Genomic DNA, 18428 nt, shown 5'->3' on the forward strand with positions numbered 1-18428 from the left:
GAGTTTGTTCACTTTGTGAATACAAAAGTATCTGCAAGATTTCCCTTACTACTAACAAAATATTAGTATTAATTTGTGTTGTTGTTACTATTGTTATTGTTAATTAAAAGTATTCTAATGTTAAATATACTTCCACACTAACAGAAAATTAATATTAATTATATTTACAAATTACATACAGAGTATATTTTCTTTGATTTAACAAGCATCACAAAATGAACAAAATAACATGATGTCGTCTAACAAACTGAGTCATAAAAGCAGCTTTGGGTACTCACGTCTTCGTTAGTGGTAAGATTGGAAGCAACCAGGTATGTATGGAAGCCTGAGAGGCCCAAAATGGACCAAACTGAAAAGAAACATATCACCAGCTCCACTGCAGTGAAAGACTGAGTCAAGGAAAGCAAAGTTATCAAAACACTGGCTACATAGAAAAAACAAAAGGCTTGAAAATTGTGCCAAATTTGTTTCACTGGCACAATGCAAGAAATATATAAGACATAACAACAGCTAATCAACTAAAACATATCCCCATTCGAGCACTGGATATTTGCCAAATTGTTATTTAGAACCTGATATCAGCCCAGAAAGCCTCAGTCTGTACTTCCCTACGGATTACAGTAATTTTGTTTCCTAATATAAAGTGAAGAAAACACGGTATTAAAAACAGTACAAATAAGAAAAATGATCACAGATGGCAATGGTGTCTATGTATATGTTATATATACATATGCAAGCTGACTGATTTTCATCCGACTTCTGTCACTGACTGTGTTTTTGAGTAAAAAAATCTTATTCGGTACAGGATATCTCCCCGGACTCTCCTGAAGCGCAAAACACTAGGCCCTTCCCGCCCTGAGCTCCTGAAAAAGAGGAAAGTGAGCAGGATTTCAGGATGATAAAATTTAATTTGTGTGGGAAATGACCGAGCTGATCCACGTATATGGCTTTTGTCAGACATTAAACTGCTCTGCTGTTGTGAACCACGCCTGGCAGTCCGAATGAAACAAAACAAACAAGCAGGTGCTATTTGAAGCCGGCTTACTTCCCAAGCATGAAAACACCTGCAGATCAGAGCAAAACCACATACTCAGTGCTAGGTGTGTGGTCACACAGCCGAAGATGAACGCCGTCAGGAAGGAGAGCGACACGATGAAGGTGTAGAAAAACCGATAGTTACGTTTCCCTACACAGTTCCCAACCCAGGGGCAGTGATGGTCGAATCTCTCTGAAAGACAGTGATCAACTCACATTTTAGGAATGTTAAAAAAACTCTAGAGCACTGAGCTATATAAAAGTGCGCTCTCTGCAGCTCTGTGAAGCCTCTTTTTATTATTTATGGGTTGTAAATGTCAGTGTCACTGTGTGTTCACAGCTCACCCACACAGTTGTCACACAGGCTGCAGTGGGAGGTGCGCGGAGGGCGGAACATCTTGCAGGTGAAGCAGTACTTGAGCTTCACCACCTGCTGATTGATTAGCACTCCTTGGTGCGAGGCGGCAGGTCGATAGCTGGTGTTTCCAGTGTTGTCTACAGAGAAGAACAGTGAAAATAGGGACACAGTGTTGTGCTTTAAATCTAAGGTAGGTGTGCAGTTATTGCTGCAGTAAGCATCGAGTTTCCACTTCCATCAAAGTCATGGCAGCAAACTTACAAGTGTCACATTCACAAACCACTTTAAAGCACGATAAAAGTGTGAATGGATACCATCACATTATCAGCAATGCGTGCACATCATTAGGGCTGCACGCATCTCTGGTCAGTACTTTGAGCTTCTCATTAAAAACCTTTTGAAGATTGCTCTAAAAGATCATTTCAAAAAGTTTTCCCTCAATCACTGCTACAGACTGAACCCACAGGGGAAGAGGGGAGTGCACCCTGGACAGGTGGCCAGTGTGTCGCAGGGCTAGAACATGAAGCCAAACATTCATACTCATATTCAAACCTACAGCCAATTTTGAAACACAAATGAACCTGAACACTGCTTGTGTCTATGGGCAGTTTGAAGAACCTGGAGTGCCTGGAGAGGTCTCCATGCACACAAAACAGGGATTTACACATTTGCATTTCAAACTTCAATCCCCACACCTCTCATTGACTTTAAATGCAGTGCACAACTAAACTGTGAATCTGGACCTTTGTTTTGCTTTCAGTGCTTGCACTTAAAAGTTGAGAAAGTTCTCCAATGCCAGCACCATGGCAGCCAATCAAATCCATCCATCAAATCATGTTATTAAAATATGAAGGAAGTTTGTGTAATTCAGCATGAAAATGGAGAACATTAGCAACAGGCAGTTAGTGTGACTCATGCTAAGTGATCATTAAAGCTCAGTTAGCTTGCCTTGTTAATGGCTAGCTGTTACTGCTTTGACTATCCCACCAGCAAAGACACCCCAGATGTCAGGTACTCCCACTGTCAATCAATGAAGCATAGTGTACGTATGAATCCTGTTTTAATGTACACAATTTCAACCTATAATCATTTTCTGTCACACTTCACATCCTTGTAAAATCAGGTCTGACCACTTCACTGGGCTGTAACAACTTGCGCCTTTATCCACTCTTACTCAAGGCCAGGGGTGGATTATAGCCCAATAATAGCCTGAGCAGAAAGACATCTGGTGTCAGGTGTGCAGCTCGTAACAGCAGATGGAAAATGATGTGTCATCTTTCACAAAATGACTAACCTGCAAAAACTCTCTCCCAGTAACTTGGACACTGTGCCTGAGAGGTTGACCAACATGAGAAAAATAATAGAAAAAAAAGAAATACCCGCTATTCTTTTTGCGCAACTTACAGATGGTTCCTTATGGGGTTTTTTTTCTTTATTTATTTATTTTTTTTACAATAGTCGGTGTCATCCATTCCATACCATACTAAACCGTGCGCTAATTCAAACTAAGAAGCTACACAAGAGAGCTTTCCAGAATCTTTCCTGAAACATTGGGGCCCAAATAAATGTTCAACAGTCACGCCAGAATCTTCATTTCAAAAATAGCTGTTGTACAGTTCAGTTGGATAACATGTGGATCTTACATCACCACTGCCTAAACTCTGGTCATGAGTAGGAGTTTCCAAAGTGCACAGAAAGCCAGCTTTAGACATGCAGGTCATTATAACGATGCAAGTCATATGGAAAGTAAAAATAATATTGGCATGGCATAAAACTGACAGTGAACATAACTGATGAGCTTTGAACAGGTCTGAGGTGTGAAAGATTGGGGAAAATAAATCTGTATAAAATCTAGTGAAAACTTCACTCCAAAATTAGAAGGCAGCAGACACTTTTCAACGTGCCAACATGACGTTTATTACACAGCAAATTCCACTTATGTTCTTTTATGTCTTGATGACTTCCGCATCATTAAAATGACCTGAAGAATTTTAAATTGTGACTGAGCCATTAAAATGTACGCGCATGTGTGATTCCAGAATAAATAATTAGCCACACCAGAACAGCGCTTTCATTCTCTTGAAACTATGAATGGTGTTTTAATCAAAACAAAGTCAAGGCCACTGACTCTTCAATAACTTGGAATAAAATAACCTGTGTTTAAGCAGTACTGGTTTATGGGTAAGATTATTATGAGGGGGGTAACTATAGAGGCAATTTTAAATGTATCTTGCTATCTAATCACATGATTCATGTGTATAAATCGCATGTTTTGGTTTTCGTTACAGTCACAGCTAGTCTGTCACGTTATCACCTTCTCAGAAACACTTGTGTTTTGTTTTGAGTGCTTTTACAGCATTTTTCTATATGCAGGCTTTTTCTTGAGTTGCAGTCCATTTGACCTCTCAGTGCCACCATTGGGTTGGCTTGTTTTTGGAGTTTGCCTCCAGTGGCTATTTGAGGAACTGCAGATATTGGGCATTTAAGCCTTTTCAGCCCCAGAGACTGATGTTTAGCACACAGTACACTCAAGTGCATATAGCCCCACTCCTCCTATTATCCAGCAGTGTTTCCAACAGAATGTCAGTCTGTAGGAAACAATTCGGGACGTCAAATTCAAAGGCCTTGCAGACAACCTCATAGTTACTAGTGCAGCTATTAGACATTACCAATCTGTTTCTCAATGTCTGCAGCCTCATCTGGTGTTGCTCGGGGCAGGATGCCGGGGTCGGTGAAGCTGGTCTGGAGCAGGGTGATGAGCACAAACACAAAGAGGACTCCTCCAATAACAGGTATGCAGCTGGTCAGGTGTTTGACCAGGAACGGACAACTGAGAAACAAACACAGGCAGGGGTAATTACCAAGGCACACTGGGAAAAGATGCAGACAATGTTCTGTCACATATAACTGAGCCTACCTTCTTCTTTTCTTTAACTCACTGATGGATCTAATTTTAATTAACATTCAACTCTTTTAATTGCCATAAAACTCCCAGAAGACTGAACACATTTTCACTCTACTGTGGCAGAAAGAATCCTGTTTCTATTATTAAGCACTACTTCTTAAAAATGTGCACTTAGCTTCAAATATTAAGAAAAAAAAACATTAAAAATTAACATAATTGCAACACACATGTTAAAACAAATATCGATACAGTGCAGGGTCAAAAATGCGCTTTGGTCGGTATTTTTTTTGTTTTGCTTTGTTTTTTTGAGCAATCTGCATCATTAAATATCATCCTGTTAAGTCCAACTGTATGTTAGCGAGTCTCTTGCTTTTGGAAAAAACAAACAGACAAACAATATAAATAAATAAAACAGATTTGATGCGCCAGACAGGGCTCAGTTCATTAAAATATCGCTTAAAAAGCAGCTTTGTATCATCTGTGGACAACTTTTGAACGGAACTCGCAATCAGTATTACAGAACCATATAATATAAGACGAACTCACTCAAATATAAAAAATAAACCACTTGTGACGAGGATGAGACCCAGGGTAAGGGGAAGGACCCCACTCTGTCGAGCCACTATGATCCGTCCATCGCAGTAGAAGCGATTCTTTCCGGGGAAAACTTCCCACTTTCTCCTGGGTCTTCTCGGCTCCTTCTTCTTCTCCGTGTCATTCCCATGATGAGGCGGAGGGGTCGGGGTGGGCGTCGGAAGTGCTTGCGGGTCTATTTGTTGATACTCGCAGTTTTTCATTGTTTATAACGGAGTCTGGCCGCTCTGTCCTAGTTCGGACACCCGGTGCATTTGTCCAGCGACCGACAGCATCACCGACTCCCGTGTATTTTGAGGTAGCTGAAAGGAGTGAATGTCGTCTTTCCAAGGAGAAAATAAGCTAATCCCACACGGAGGATATCCAGCTGTAAATAACCACGAGACCCCGTGCTCGAAATTACATATCTGTTTATTCTCATAACTCCTAATTTATTATTTATAAAAGTTTATCTCCAAAAAGACAGCACAAATACAACCTACAACACAATGACCATCGTTAGCTTCTTAGCTTTCCCATTCATCCTAGCAAGCTCATCCAGCTGCGGAGTTATTTAACAACAGTAAATCCAAAGTGCTATTACCACTGCTAGCTTGTTAGCTTCCTCGACTTATAGATTATTGCCGGCCTTTATGCTAAGCTCCGGCGATCCTTTATGAGTAAATGACATGTAACACAAAAACTTTGTTATTTTTAATGCATATCGCTCTACTAGGAGGAGTCCTGACACATTCGTGACTACCTGCTGTTTAGCTACGTTGCCATAAAACGAGCCGTGTTGTCAAAGTAAACGCAAAGAAATGTAGTATTTCCGGTTGGTTTTCTTTCTAAATAAACTACAACATTCAATATTATATTTTATGTACCATAATAATAAAAGTCATACGAAAATATTGGTTAGAGATGTACTTTATTTACTCGCACTGTTGTTACTAAATTGTTCTCTCAAATATGTGTAAAAAAAAAATATCAGTATACTTTCATGTGGAATATCCGGTAATTCAATGACCAGTGTAGGTGACTTGACGCTGGTTCACAGATAACGACAATAACCACCGGAAATCTGTTAAAAAAATAAAACTGTAAAAATTACCTTTTATAATGGTAGGCTGGGTATAACTGTGTTTTAACTGTTGTTGTTTTTTATCATTGCCTTCCTGAGAAAAGTTAAGACGCCCGTGATGCGCTATTATCGTGCAAGATACAAAATTACATTGGCAATTTGATGTACATTTTATTTTGTGAGTCACTTACAACCGGAAGGCCAACCTCTGGCTGTAGCTACCTGGTGCGCCTCTTCTACCTTGACGCTCAGGTACACAGATTTGGTCGAAAACTTTGTTGAAACTGGCGTTTTGGGCCGAAATTCATACACGAAACGTTCGAAATGGATTACAATAAATAAATGCGTACCATAAAGTGGAGAATCTAGCATTAATTCGGGAGACGGCCGGTGGACGCACCGTGTAAACTGTGAGTAATGTTAGGTGAGAAAGTCCTCAAATGGAGGAAACTGCCGCAATGACAAGTCGCCATGAAAGTGAAAATAATATTTGTATTTGAGACGAAATTCGAGCTCATATGTTCCTAAAGTTACCGTCAAATCGAGTTTGTGATTAGATAAAGACAAAACCGCAATACTATAGTCCCGTTTGACTTGTTTTTTTAAAAGCTAAGTCATACTGTTGATAAATGTCCAGGCGTATATCGTCACAACACAGGTTGCCAAACACTACTGAAGAATTGCAACATTGTCGTTTTCTAATAAGATTCATGTAATAAATAAATAAATACAAATTTAAAATAATTATAATTTATAATTACACATTTTTTTTAAAATTCGGCATTCATTCGTCTTTACTCAGGTTGTTTTAATGACTGGCGAAATAGCCACACTTGTCGTTAAATTAATTTTAATGATCCATATCCACAGAGTAGCCTTCATCACTGTTATGTGTTCTTAATGAGTAAAAGGAAATAAAACTATATAATTCTGAAATGAACATAGGTGTGAATCACCAGAAAGTGTACTCATTGGAGTTTCAATGAGTATTTTGTGATCTCCATGACATCATGCAGTATATTTGATATAAGAACGGGTAATTGTGTTTGACTGTGTGTACACATACTCCGTAAAACCTGTTGGGCTGCATTACCTGCCACCTGCGGATATTAGTTTCACGATTGTTTTGAAGAGAAATGCCCTCAGGTGCTTAGGAGCACACTTATTTCCTGCTTAACAATGTGGATTTATAAGAAACGTTTTGTTTAGCTGTACTATTTCAACCCTGTCTCATCATTTAATTGAACCTCAGATGACCTCAGTGTTTTTCTCATTTTTGTTCTTGGATTTTCTGATGCAGTCAATCATGTCTGCTGGCACCTCCAGCAGCCTTACGCATGGTTCAGGACGTGGCGCAGGCCACAGGCTTCGGTCCAGCCGGAGCAACAGCCAGGGGTCGTCCTATGAAGAACGTTGTGTGGACCCAGTTGAAGACAGAGCACAAAACCCAGAGCCGAAAGGAGTCCACAAAGCTGACCTGAAGGATGCTAATGGCAGACAGTATGAGACCATTGGCTTCATTCCTGGCTCAGCTGAGCCATCCACTGCAACCCAAACCTGCAATCCATGCGCTTCTCCAAGAAGCTGTAGGACTTTTATATGTAGCATACTTACTTGCGGCCTGTACAGGGTCTGCCAGAACTCCATCCTTGCTCCATGCCTGGCACCAAAGGAGAGTTCACCAGATGAACCAGAGAGGTTGAGTCTCCAAGCTATGAACTCAAGAGACAACAAAGAAGAGTACACTGCAGAAGAACCCTGGTTGGAGGATCTCCACATTGCTGGAGTCAAAGTGGACAGCACGATAGAGTATTTAGGTGCTAAAACCAATCCTCCCACTTTGCCATACGTGCCACCTCCTGGTGTTCAGACACTGCCGAGCCACCAGTCGCTGCATGAGTCTATAAGGATTGATGACTGGGAGGATGGGGAGGAGAATGTGGACTCCCTGATTACTAAGAAGCTGCTGGAGCTCTACTCTGAATATCAGATTGAAGAACTGGCCCGGTGCACCTCAGACTCGGTGTTCCTGAAAAAGAGCAAGGCCATCAACCAGCTCATCAACTCACTGGCTGAGGAACATAAAATGGATGAGCAGGAGGCCGAGTGTCGGCTAGTGCGTGGAATCATCCGCATTAGCACTCGGAAGAGTACGAAGAAGAGGCCGCACATCTCCAGGAATGAGAGGACACTGTCGGACAGCGGAAACGAGACGATGAGGGAGAGCGAGTCCTTTTCATTGAGCAACAACAGTAAGTCCTGACCGACTCCTTTACTACAGAAATATCTGTGTTCCTGCCGGCATCTAGGAAATGCTTCAGTGCCATCAAGTAACAATCTCATTTTTCTCTGTTTATCTAAGATGACTACAAATCAAATCCCAATATCCAGATATCAGATTTGACCTCCTCTGATCAGTGTGCCAGGGAGATTTGGAGGAACAATGGAGGTAAGAAATCTGCACTATTCTGCTTTGTTGAAAGTCTGTCCTAAACGAGCTATTCTGATAAAGTCAATTTATTAGACTAGCTCCACTGTACAATAGACGATATAAGCCATTCAGTGCCAGTAAATAGAAACTGCAAGTAAAATCCGCCACTCTGCTGACAGACATTGCAGTCATGGTGTTACATAACATTCTGAGTGGTTTATTCATTATCAAGACTGATTATAGATGCTTCAGTCACCATGAGGTTACATAGATGAGGCCTGCTAAGGCTCTTCTATGTACTACTTACTATATACTAGAAGTAGGATGTGGGAGGGGCACAGGATTCAATTCAATCACTCAAGTTTTCTTTACATTTATACTTTCTGTAACTTCTCTGTTTTAGAGCCTTGGATTAAAAAATAATGTGCATCAGTGAATGTTACAGTCACACTTTGTCACATATGTGTGAGCAGCTGTGCAGTTTCATCTCTCAGTAAGTCAGGAACAGACATCTGCTGTTTTGCACCAGTCAAAAAGTAGCTTTTGGAGCAGTTGCGTCATTTCTATTGAGTTGCTTCACTCCATTTCAGTGAGCGTGGAGCCCCTGCAGGTGGGGCACTGACAGCTAGGTAAACAGTATGAAGTGAAATTAGGTCAGTATTTAAGTGATTTTTCCAAATTATTTTGAACCGTTTTTATTGTTAATGATTCATAAAAAAATATTATTGGGGCATGAACGTTTTGAAGCAGGAGATGCCAGAACAGGTTTGAGAACCACTGCTTTACAGTAACAGTTTATCTGTGCACTTTATGACTGAAGTAAATTTAAAAACAAATCATATCAAACTACAAGCTACCAAACATAAATTACACTGGCAGTGTGGTTGGATTATTTAACCAAAAAAAAAGAAAGCTAACATTTGTGATTTTTGACTAATCAATGTTTTTCATGATCTGGCTTTCACAATTATGTGTTTTTGTCATTAACTGATAACTGAGTTCAGGCAATAGAAAAGATTTGTTTAGAAATAGGTTAGCACTAAGTTAAATGTTTACGAAGACTAAGGAATACGTTGTTTTTTTTGTTTTTTTTCTAAAAGCATTTAGCAATTGGCAAAACTAAGATTGACATTTTCTCACACCTTTGTTTCCTTTCATTCTCTTTATTTCATGGCCTAATTCATATGTAATTAAGTTTGGTATCACAAATCAAACAAAAGGGAATCCGTGGGAATTACAATTGACCCTGTGCACGAGAAAATGCTAACTTCCTGGTTTGAGACCGGATGTGGGGTTGTACATATCCGGTAGCTTTACTTTGCGGTCAATCGCTACTGCGAAGATATACTCCAAAATCATGTCCAAAACTCAAAAACGGAAAGATCGCGTTAAGTTACAAAGAGCAGAAGGTGGGAACACTCACCACGGTTGTGTCATAAAAAAATCTAATGATCAATTTTGACGTTTAAAGAGTTTAGATCGATCAGTTGTTTACATCACTCAACACAAGCAGAACTGCATCACTGCAGAAGACACATCATCCACATTCAGAAGCACATCTCTGTATAGTGACTGGTCTTATGATTTAAACAGGCAAATGTTCAGCATTCAAACTACAGGTGAAGAATAGTCAAACCAGATGTTTCCCCCATTATGTCGAGATCAGCTAGTCAAGTACACACCTACACAGCACGTTAACAAACCGTGAACAAAGCCACACAAAAATGAATGATTGCTGGTAAGGGTTTCTATACATTAGTATGTACGAAGGGTATGTTGTGACTTACCTTAAAAATTACAGCGGTCCCTCGCTATAATGCGGTTCACCTTTCACCTCACTGTTTCGCAGATTTTTTAGTGCAAGTTTGCATGCTTATTTTTTTTTGCATTGTGTCCTGCGTCCTGATCGCTGCAGACGATCTCCTCCGTGACGTCTCTCCTGTACAGTACAGAATCACTGCATCGATCGCTAGCAGTGTGACTCTGAAGTGCAGTACTGTATGTCCACGATGTCCACGAAACGTTTGGCACCGTCAAAAAATAAAATTGGCTACTTGATTTCACCTATCGCTGGTTATTTTTAGAACATAACACCCGTGATAAACGAGGGACAGCTGAGAAATATAACATTTGAATCCATTTTCTCTTTTGCCCTGAGGCGCGGGGGAAAAATATCGACAAGTCGATGAACATCATTTACGGATATATTGGGTAAATGCCCAAGACATCTATAGAAATGTAAATCGCCGCTTGATTCATTCATTTGCTTAACTTGTTTTGGACCGTAAACAGGGCATGAATAGGACACCGGAAACAAAGCTCCCCACAGGAGTTTCTGCACCGGAAGTAGCATATGCTAACGTGCACATAGTCAATAGCTAAATAAAACATCCTAAATTGTATCAAAGTTGTACTAATTGCTTTATTCATGGGTTAATGTGAGATTCTACGTGCGGGGTACAGTGTAAAAATGAAGCATGGGGGGAATTCACTAGAAAGAAGACGTGTAAAAATTTGTTTTGTAAGCTACAGTAGATTTGTTCTTTTTGCATACAGGCTGTGATCACCTGAGCTGTGCTGTAAGCTCTAAGCTTTATTGCTCTCTGTAGTGTTAACTGAATTCAGTAACATAATCGCACAGATAAGCTTAAAGAGATAAGCACAGTTTCACTTGGCATGGTGTAACATTGACCATCAAAACCATAGCTTGCCCTGCACCAGTACAACATGCATTACTGTAAACTTTACCACAACACTGCAAACTAGCTACTTTAGCCTGCACTGAACTGTACTGAACGGTCTATATTTTCATCCGGCCTTATAATAAAAATGTATGCTACAGCTATACATCATGTTTGATCCAATATCTAATTTTAAAACTCCAGCATACTTCAGAACCGTACCTAAACATTACATTTCAGATTTATTAGATGTCACTGAGCACTTTGAAAATGTTCCCTTATATTCCTCTCCTGTCTTCTTTTTCTTACCATTCTTTCCATCTTTGAGAGTGAGCTTATTGCATATTTGTATCCTTGAAAATATAGCCGCTGTACCACATATTGTGGAACTGTTTGTGTTTGGTGCTAGGCTGTTGGAAACATTTCCAGATGGCTGCCATTGATAAACATTACTCCACCTATGCTTGTTTGTTTTTTGTAGCTCTAGCCAGAGTGGCAAATTTGCTGGCATCAGCAATGAGTGTGATGAGAACATAAAATAATATGGATCCTAAAGAGTTCTAATAATCTTTTGCCCAAAATGACCACAGTTTACCAACAAGGGGTTCACGCTATTGGCTCAGACTATCCACTATGAACTGAAGATTGGAGTGAATGAAGATAAATGGCAAAAGTGGTTCTGGACTGAACTTATTTCAGTATTTTAATAGTCTTGTTTTTTTCTTACAAAGAAGATAAAATTGCACATAATACAGTAGCTTTGTGCTGTACATTGATTAGGTGGAATGAGATTTGCAGCAGATTGTGATTGTGATTCCCTTAATTTCCTTTAATTCAAATAACTAGCTAATAACTGATAACAAATAACTAACTTATAATCATGGTAAACTCACAACAAACATTTCAACCAACTTGGTTCGTTACAGCCAAAAGTTCCTGTTTGATGTATGGGATTTAAATTACCGTATGAATGCCCCGAAACGCGGTTTATGATGCATCATGTCACTTATACTTACAAAAGAATATTTAAAAACAATTAAAACACAGTTAAAAATAATTAAAATCTGAACTGCAGTACTGTGTAGCACTGCTTTAGCTTTTCTCATATTTCTTTATATTTTTGAGGAAAATAGGTGCAGCGATTTATTGAAACATGGGTAAATGCAAATACCATATGGAAAGCAAAAGCAGAGTGTACACTTCTAACAAGTTTGGAATGACTATCTTTATTCTTTAAAACAGCCTAAACTCTGTTCTTGTCATTTTTAATCTACAGGATTCTTGAAAAACATTCCAAAGCTCATATTTGGATGTTTGCTGCCTGTTATTCAATTTTTTCTTATCAACTTGATCTCACGCTGCTTTAATAATGTTGAATTCTGAGGAGGCCAATCCATGACTGACAGTGACTCCATTAATGCTTTTACTTCATTAGCAGTGGGTTTGTGATTGTTGGTGTGCTAAAAAAAATAAAATAAAGTCATGGCCTGTTAGATGATTTTCAGATGGTTTTACATGGCGGTATCTTAGATACTTTTAAGTGTTCATAATTCCTACAATTTTGATAAAATTCTTAGCACCACAGGCTTAAATGCAGTCCCATACCACGACAGAGCATCCATTGTGTTTTACAAATTAATTCTTAATAATAGTAATGTTGGAAAAATTGCACAAAAATATATTTTGACTTTAAATAAGGGTATGATCATGATATGTTGCACGGCTCTTCTGTAGTCATGGTCTACTTTTTGTTGAGCGGCGCTGGTTTTAACAGATTTTAGTTTAAAAGATGTAGCACGGTTATTAGCACTGTTGCCTCACAGCAAGAAGGGCCTGAGTTCGATTCCACCACCTAGCCAGGGCCTGGTGGTGGTCTTAGAGATCATCGGGATATTTTTTTAGTAAATGTGAAACAAGCCTTTGTGTTCTTCTCAGTCTGCAGACCAAAACTTGATGTCCTTTTTCTTTTTTATATTGTGGAATCATGAACACTGACTTTCAGTTTTTTAAACTTTTTTCTTTTGTGAGTCATCGGTGCAATCTTGGAGTAATTTTGATTGGCTGGCCACTCCTGGGAAGGATCACCACTTTTGCAATTTTTCTCCTTTTGTGGAACTTATTGGAGTATCAAAGTCTTAAAAAGGCCTTTGTCACCCTTTCCAGACTGATGGATGATAAATGTCCATGACTGTGTTTCTTATCTGTTCTTAAAGTAACTTCAGATCGTGGCATGATGTGTTGTTTTGTTTTTGTTTTTTTAGATCTTTTAGCTGGCTTCATCTGAAACATTTAAATAAAGTTTATTAAGCAACACAGAGTGTGTGTATGTTTTGCAGAATTTGAATCTGAGCAGAGAGCATAGCCCTGTACAATTAAGAATTCGTCCTGCTACTTCTATCAGTACTCACATCATCAATAAACTCTGGTTCCACTGGCAGCCATTCATGCCAATGGCAAAATGTTGCCTCCACAATGTTAGATAATGTGGTATACCTTGGATCACTAGATCATGAGTCGATTCTCTCCTTTTTAATAGTTTCCTCATCATTCTGGTGCAAGTTAATCTTGGTTTCGTCTGTCCTTTTTTTAATTTTTATTAGGTTTTTAATGTCTAATTAGCACTTCTGTTCTTGAATGTAACCAGTGGTTTGCACCTTATTGTAAATTATCTGCATTTCCATTCATGAAGACATCTCTCGTTTGTAAGACCTTGAGTGTTTTTGACTTGGTTACTTGTTCTGAAATCACATATATTCTGTGGTCTTCCGAAGCTCTTTGGATGTCATATTGACAGATCCAGTGAAAAAGATCCAGTCTTTTATCTGTGTGATTGATCATGAAACAACAAGAAAACAGGCTTCACATGACGATGAAACTGACTGTTAGTCAATTGCAGTTATTTTCATGCTTCTAAAAATGAGGTCCTATAAAAATAGCTGTAAATTCTGAACTGTTAATTCAGCACTTCTGTTAAACCTTTTGAATTAAAACTGAAAGTTTGCACTTCAATCATATCTTGGTTGTTTGAGCCGGAAGCAAAACTACAAAACATATCATGAAGTTATGCTTATCTGTATAACAATAGCAAGCAATTTTCATCTTTTATATAAAAAAATATACATACAAGTATTAAGTAGGTAAGAAACACAATTCAAGAACATTTGGAAAAGGTTCACATTTAATAATAATAATGGATTGCATTTATATAGTGCTTTTCATTCACTCTCACATTCACACACTGGTGGTTGTAGCCACAGCTGCCCTGGGGCAGACTGACAGAAGCGCCACGGCTGCCATATCGCGCCATCGGCCCCTCTGGCCATCACCAGTAGGCGGTAGGTGAAGTGCCCAAGAACACAACGACCAGGACAGACAGAGCTGGGGATCGAACCGGCAACCTTCCGGTTACAAGCTTCCCAACCCCCTGAACCACAGTCGAAATTTTTAATGGACCATCCATCTAAAAATTTCAACAAAATTTTAACAAAAGTGCGTTACAGTGTACAGGTGACAGAACCATGGAAGGGTCCAACACCGTCACATGTGGAACTAAGCAGTAGTAGCACTTGCTGAGATCTTGAAACATTCACATACATATATTTCCACTCCTGTGTAGAAAGCTTACACCACTACACCAACAGTAGCAGAGTAGTTTATTGAAAATATGACTTCTGTGAAACTTTAGAGATTTCTTTAGCCATAAAATGAACACAGGCCTTTTGACACCAAGAACTCGTGTTTCTAAGTAGATGGTGATTCACACCTGGGGCCCGTTCTTCGTACGTCGCTTACTACATCCAAGATCAAATGACACATCCAAGACCAAATCATCGCGCTAACTCTGAGCTCGCTATTCCGGTTCCCCGAACACACCTGCTGTTGACGATTAGTACAACTGGGTGAAGTAATGTGAGATCACTGGGTGTCGTAAAAGGGGCTACGCATTGATAGTAGAAACATTGATCGGCAACCCTCTGATTGGTCGGCGAAAATGTCAAAGGAGAGCGCTCGGTATTTTTCGGCAGCAGAGCAAGGACTCCTGAGTGAGGGAATTCAGGAGTTTCAGAGTTTAATCAGAACGCAAGGCTGCAAAAGCAAGGAGAGAGGGCTGGCAGAAAGTTGCTGACAAATTAAACTCGTAAGTAATTTAATAATAACAATAATAATGGAGTGGATTGATATAGCGCTTTTCAAGGCACCCAAAGCGCTTTACAATGCCACTATTCAGTCACTCTCACATTCACACACTGGTGGAGGCAGCTACGGTTGTAGCCACAGCAGCCCTGGGGCAGACTGACAGAAGCGAGGCTGCCATATCGCGCCATCGGCCCCTCTGGCCAACACCAGTAGGCGGTAGGGTAGATTTATTATATTACACTATATTATCCAATATTATATTACATTATATTATAATATGTTATATTATATCCCCTTTCACATTGGAGCCACAACAGGACCCACTAGAACATGGGAACAAGTAAAAGTGAAATATAAGAATATTCTACAGAATGGTAATATTTATCACTTATATTGCTTTTAGTCTCTTGGAAAGAGACCCTGGAATAATCTGTTTGTTTGTTCATAACAGCAACCAAGAAAAGGGCAGAGCAACAAAAGACAGGTGGTGGTCCTGCACCCCCTCGTCAACAAGTTGGTTAACTAAATAATACCCTCACGGGAAAATCGATATCTCTCTATGAGCACACTGTCGCGCTGAGCTAAAGGATCCTGTCTGTCTCGCAATATACGCTGGATTATGAAAACTCTCCTTATCAATCTTGCACCTTCCGCAATGGGTGGCTCGCGTATACGGACAGGACATGGCTGCGACAGACTTCCCAAATCCACCTTCGCTTTTATAGCCGTGGTCTCTCATCTTGATTACACGAAGTAATTTGCAATTACTACTCTGAAATATGAATTACATCTGTAATAATCAACTACATGTAATAGAATGTTAATAGTACATTTCCCTTTTTTAGGAAATGACCTGTATGTATCTGTGTGAAATCAATAACAGGATCAAGTGCTGCATTATCTTTAGTTACATTGATAATATTTATTTATGGTGAAACAGTGGTGGAATATCGCTGTTGCTTTCGTATAAATGAAGCGGACATACCTGCGTGGCCGCGATCTAATCCTGTTTACATAAAGTAAACCTGCTCCCGAGCAGGTTTACGCTTACGGCTCTGTTGCTATGGCAGCAAGTCCCGGATGAGCTTCGGGGAACCGAACGATCCAAGATCACGCGAAATCGTCAACAATCTAATCCAGCTAACTTACTTAGCGAGCTACGAAGAACGGGCCCCTGATCTGAGAAATGAGAAAAGGAACTAACAACAATCAACAAAACTAAGCAGTTATTAAGACCTTTAACAGCAAGTGGTCTTTAACCTGTGAAAGGCACCGCTCTGGGTGAGCAGGTGGCGTGGACACCTACGTTTGTGAATGCAATAACCTGAAAACAAGCAATGTAGGACCTTCAAATTGATACAATAGGTGCATCTATTAAAAATCTTGGATGAGTTTGAATCTCAGCAACCTTGAGCTCAAGGTCGGAGGTCCAATTTTCTGAAAACCTTGCGAATGCAATAACTCACAAACAAGGTGACGTAGCATTTTGAAACTGGTATGTCTACTAGGAAGCTGAAGGGTAGCACTGGTGGTTGCCAGTGTTGTTATTTGATTGTGTCCTTCCCTGCAGTGTGAGTGCTGCCTGTAGATGAGTGGAACAGTATGAAACACAGTCAGGTTTGTGTTTTGCATAACCTGTACACTGGTTTAAGTGCATCCTCTTCCATTTGTATGTGAAGCAAAACAAACAACAGGAAACCACACAGCGAACTTTACTCTTGTGTGTCAAAAAACAAGTACTGTTGTTTGCTTGGATCGGTATTGAAAGTATCAGTTTTGGTGACTTTACTCTTACTGCCACACAAACATTATGTGTATTGTCTGTATGATATGCAAGGAAGCAAAATGAGTCTGCCACGTTTGCATGTTCATGCTCATGATAGCTTTTCTTTCTGTTCTGTGTTCTTGCAGGTCACACTTCTAGTTCCCCGACATCATACTCCACTTCACACACAGAGACAAATTCTTCAGGTGTCCCGCTGATCCGCACCTATGTGAGAACATGATTCACTCACCACTTTTTTTTTTTTTATTTGTCAAACTGTGTCCAAAAGGTGACATACGGGACGTCGAAAGGAGACCCTACTTGCACACGAGTGCCTGGCTGAGCCAAGCTGTTTGCAGAGACCGTGGCTTTGCTGTGGCAAAAGGAAAATGTGAAATTTCACATTGTCTGAAGGACTTCAGTGAACTCAGGGCTCTGTGTGTAGATATTTCTGGTTCATAAATGTTATGTTTGTGTTTGAAGGATTGCTTAATGGGGAGCTTGTCCTGCAGGCAGACGTCATCAGCAGCTCTTAGGTGTTGTATCATACATGTTGTATAACCGTCCCCTCGTCCTTGAAGGAGTTAGGATCCTACGAGCTTGCTCTGATTTTACTCTTAGATTTAAAGTTTGTCGTTGGTGTTGTTTCTGTTGTTTTGCACATTTCAAATGCCTTCATTATTGTTGATTTGATGAGTATGTGTGTCGGGTCTGTAGAAACAAAAAAGGGCAAATCATACTGAAGTTGACAAAGAGATTGATACACCTGATGTTGATCAAAGTCAAGTCAAGTGTACAAATTACAAAACATTACTGACACAAATGTGAAATGACAAGGCAGCAAAGAAAAGGGGTAGATAGGCGCTTTGTTTATTCATCTCTTTTTAACCTCTTAAACCCCAAAGGGGTTTCTGAGCTTCCTGCTCGAAAATGCAATGCCCAAATGTAATTGATCATTTATCTGCAATTACAAACTCTGTGCTTACAATTTTGGTATCAAAATAAAGCTAACACTTGTGAAATTTCATCAGATGTGTAAATATTGAAGCAGATATTACTGTGTCAAAGTTACTGAGACTGGAACACAGAAAAAGTAAGTAGATTTTATCCTCGCCTAATTTTCTTTTTAATTTTTAGCATATAACCCTTTTAAAAATATGCCTCAGTTCACATTTCATTCCAGAAATTCAGGAACCAACATATAAACATCATCTGTGCAAAGATTTATGTTTCTAAAGTGAAACAGTGAAAAATTACAGCCCTGTCAATACATGAATATCCACAAATGTCCAATTTTGGCACACAATTGGACACCATGCCAGTTGAATTTTTTAGGTATTAAAGAGCAGAAATGAATTAATTTTATTAACAGTCCTAAAAATGCTTTTTTTTTAAAAATATATTTTTGAAGAAATAACCACACATTTTTTAAATTTTTTTTTTTGCCTGTCCCGTTTGG

The 18428-nt window shown here is 39.5% G+C and overlaps 2 protein-coding genes across 3 annotated transcripts; one reads left to right on the top strand and one right to left on the bottom strand.

Annotated features, from left to right (window-relative positions):
- Positions 1–103: 103 nt before the first annotated feature.
- LOC120727064 (palmitoyltransferase ZDHHC18-B-like) lies at positions 104–5690 on the bottom strand. 2 transcript variants are annotated; one of them, XM_040021200.1, is made up of 6 exons: positions 4845–5690; positions 4063–4223; positions 1381–1530; positions 1091–1228; positions 811–863; positions 104–381 (listed from the first exon to the last, which is right to left on the bottom strand). In XM_040021200.1, exons 1-6 carry the CDS (start codon positions 5093–5095, stop codon positions 286–288), a joined length of 849 nt encoding a protein of 282 aa, XP_039877134.1. In that variant the 5' UTR covers positions 5096–5690; the 3' UTR covers positions 104–285. The 2 variants fall into 2 exon arrangements, with proteins under 2 accessions (XP_039877134.1, XP_039877135.1); XM_040021201.1 differs by lacking the exon at positions 811–863 and having other exon boundaries at positions 104–349.
- A 472-nt stretch (positions 5691–6162) lies between these two features.
- On the top strand, positions 6163–17667 carry LOC120727063 (keratinocyte differentiation factor 1-like). Its single transcript, XM_040021199.1, has 4 exons — positions 6163–6207; positions 7256–8207; positions 8318–8404; positions 17116–17667. The coding sequence occupies exons 2-4, from the start codon at positions 7262–7264 to the stop codon at positions 17208–17210; spliced, it is 1128 nt and encodes a 375-aa protein (XP_039877133.1). The 5' UTR covers positions 6163–6207; positions 7256–7261; the 3' UTR covers positions 17211–17667.
- Positions 17668–18428: the final 761 nt, after the last annotated feature.

This window comes from Simochromis diagramma, unplaced genomic scaffold, assembly GCF_900408965.1.
Source record: "Simochromis diagramma unplaced genomic scaffold, fSimDia1.1 OVJJ01000753.1, whole genome shotgun sequence".
Lineage (NCBI taxonomy): Eukaryota > Metazoa > Chordata > Actinopteri > Cichliformes > Cichlidae > Simochromis > Simochromis diagramma.

Coding starts and splice junctions, on each gene's coding strand:
- LOC120727064 (XM_040021200.1), bottom strand. CDS start 5,095: ATGAAAAACTGCGAGTATCAACAAATAGACCCGCAAGCACTTCCGACG. Junction 4,224..4,844: donor GGTTTATTTTTTATATTTGA/GTGAGTTCGTCT, acceptor TTTGTTTCTCAG/TTGTCCGTTCCTGGTCAAAC. Junction 864..1,090: donor GACCACACACCTAGCACTGA/GTATGTGGTTTT, acceptor CCTCTTTTTCAG/GAGCTCAGGGCGGGAAGGGC.
- LOC120727063 (XM_040021199.1), top strand. CDS start 7,262: ATGTCTGCTGGCACCTCCAGCAGCCTTACGCATGGTTCAGGACGTGGC. Junction 8,208..8,317: donor CTTTTCATTGAGCAACAACA/GTAAGTCCTGAC, acceptor TGTTTATCTAAG/ATGACTACAAATCAAATCCC. Junction 8,405..17,115: donor GATTTGGAGGAACAATGGAG/GTAAGAAATCTG, acceptor GTGTTCTTGCAG/GTCACACTTCTAGTTCCCCG.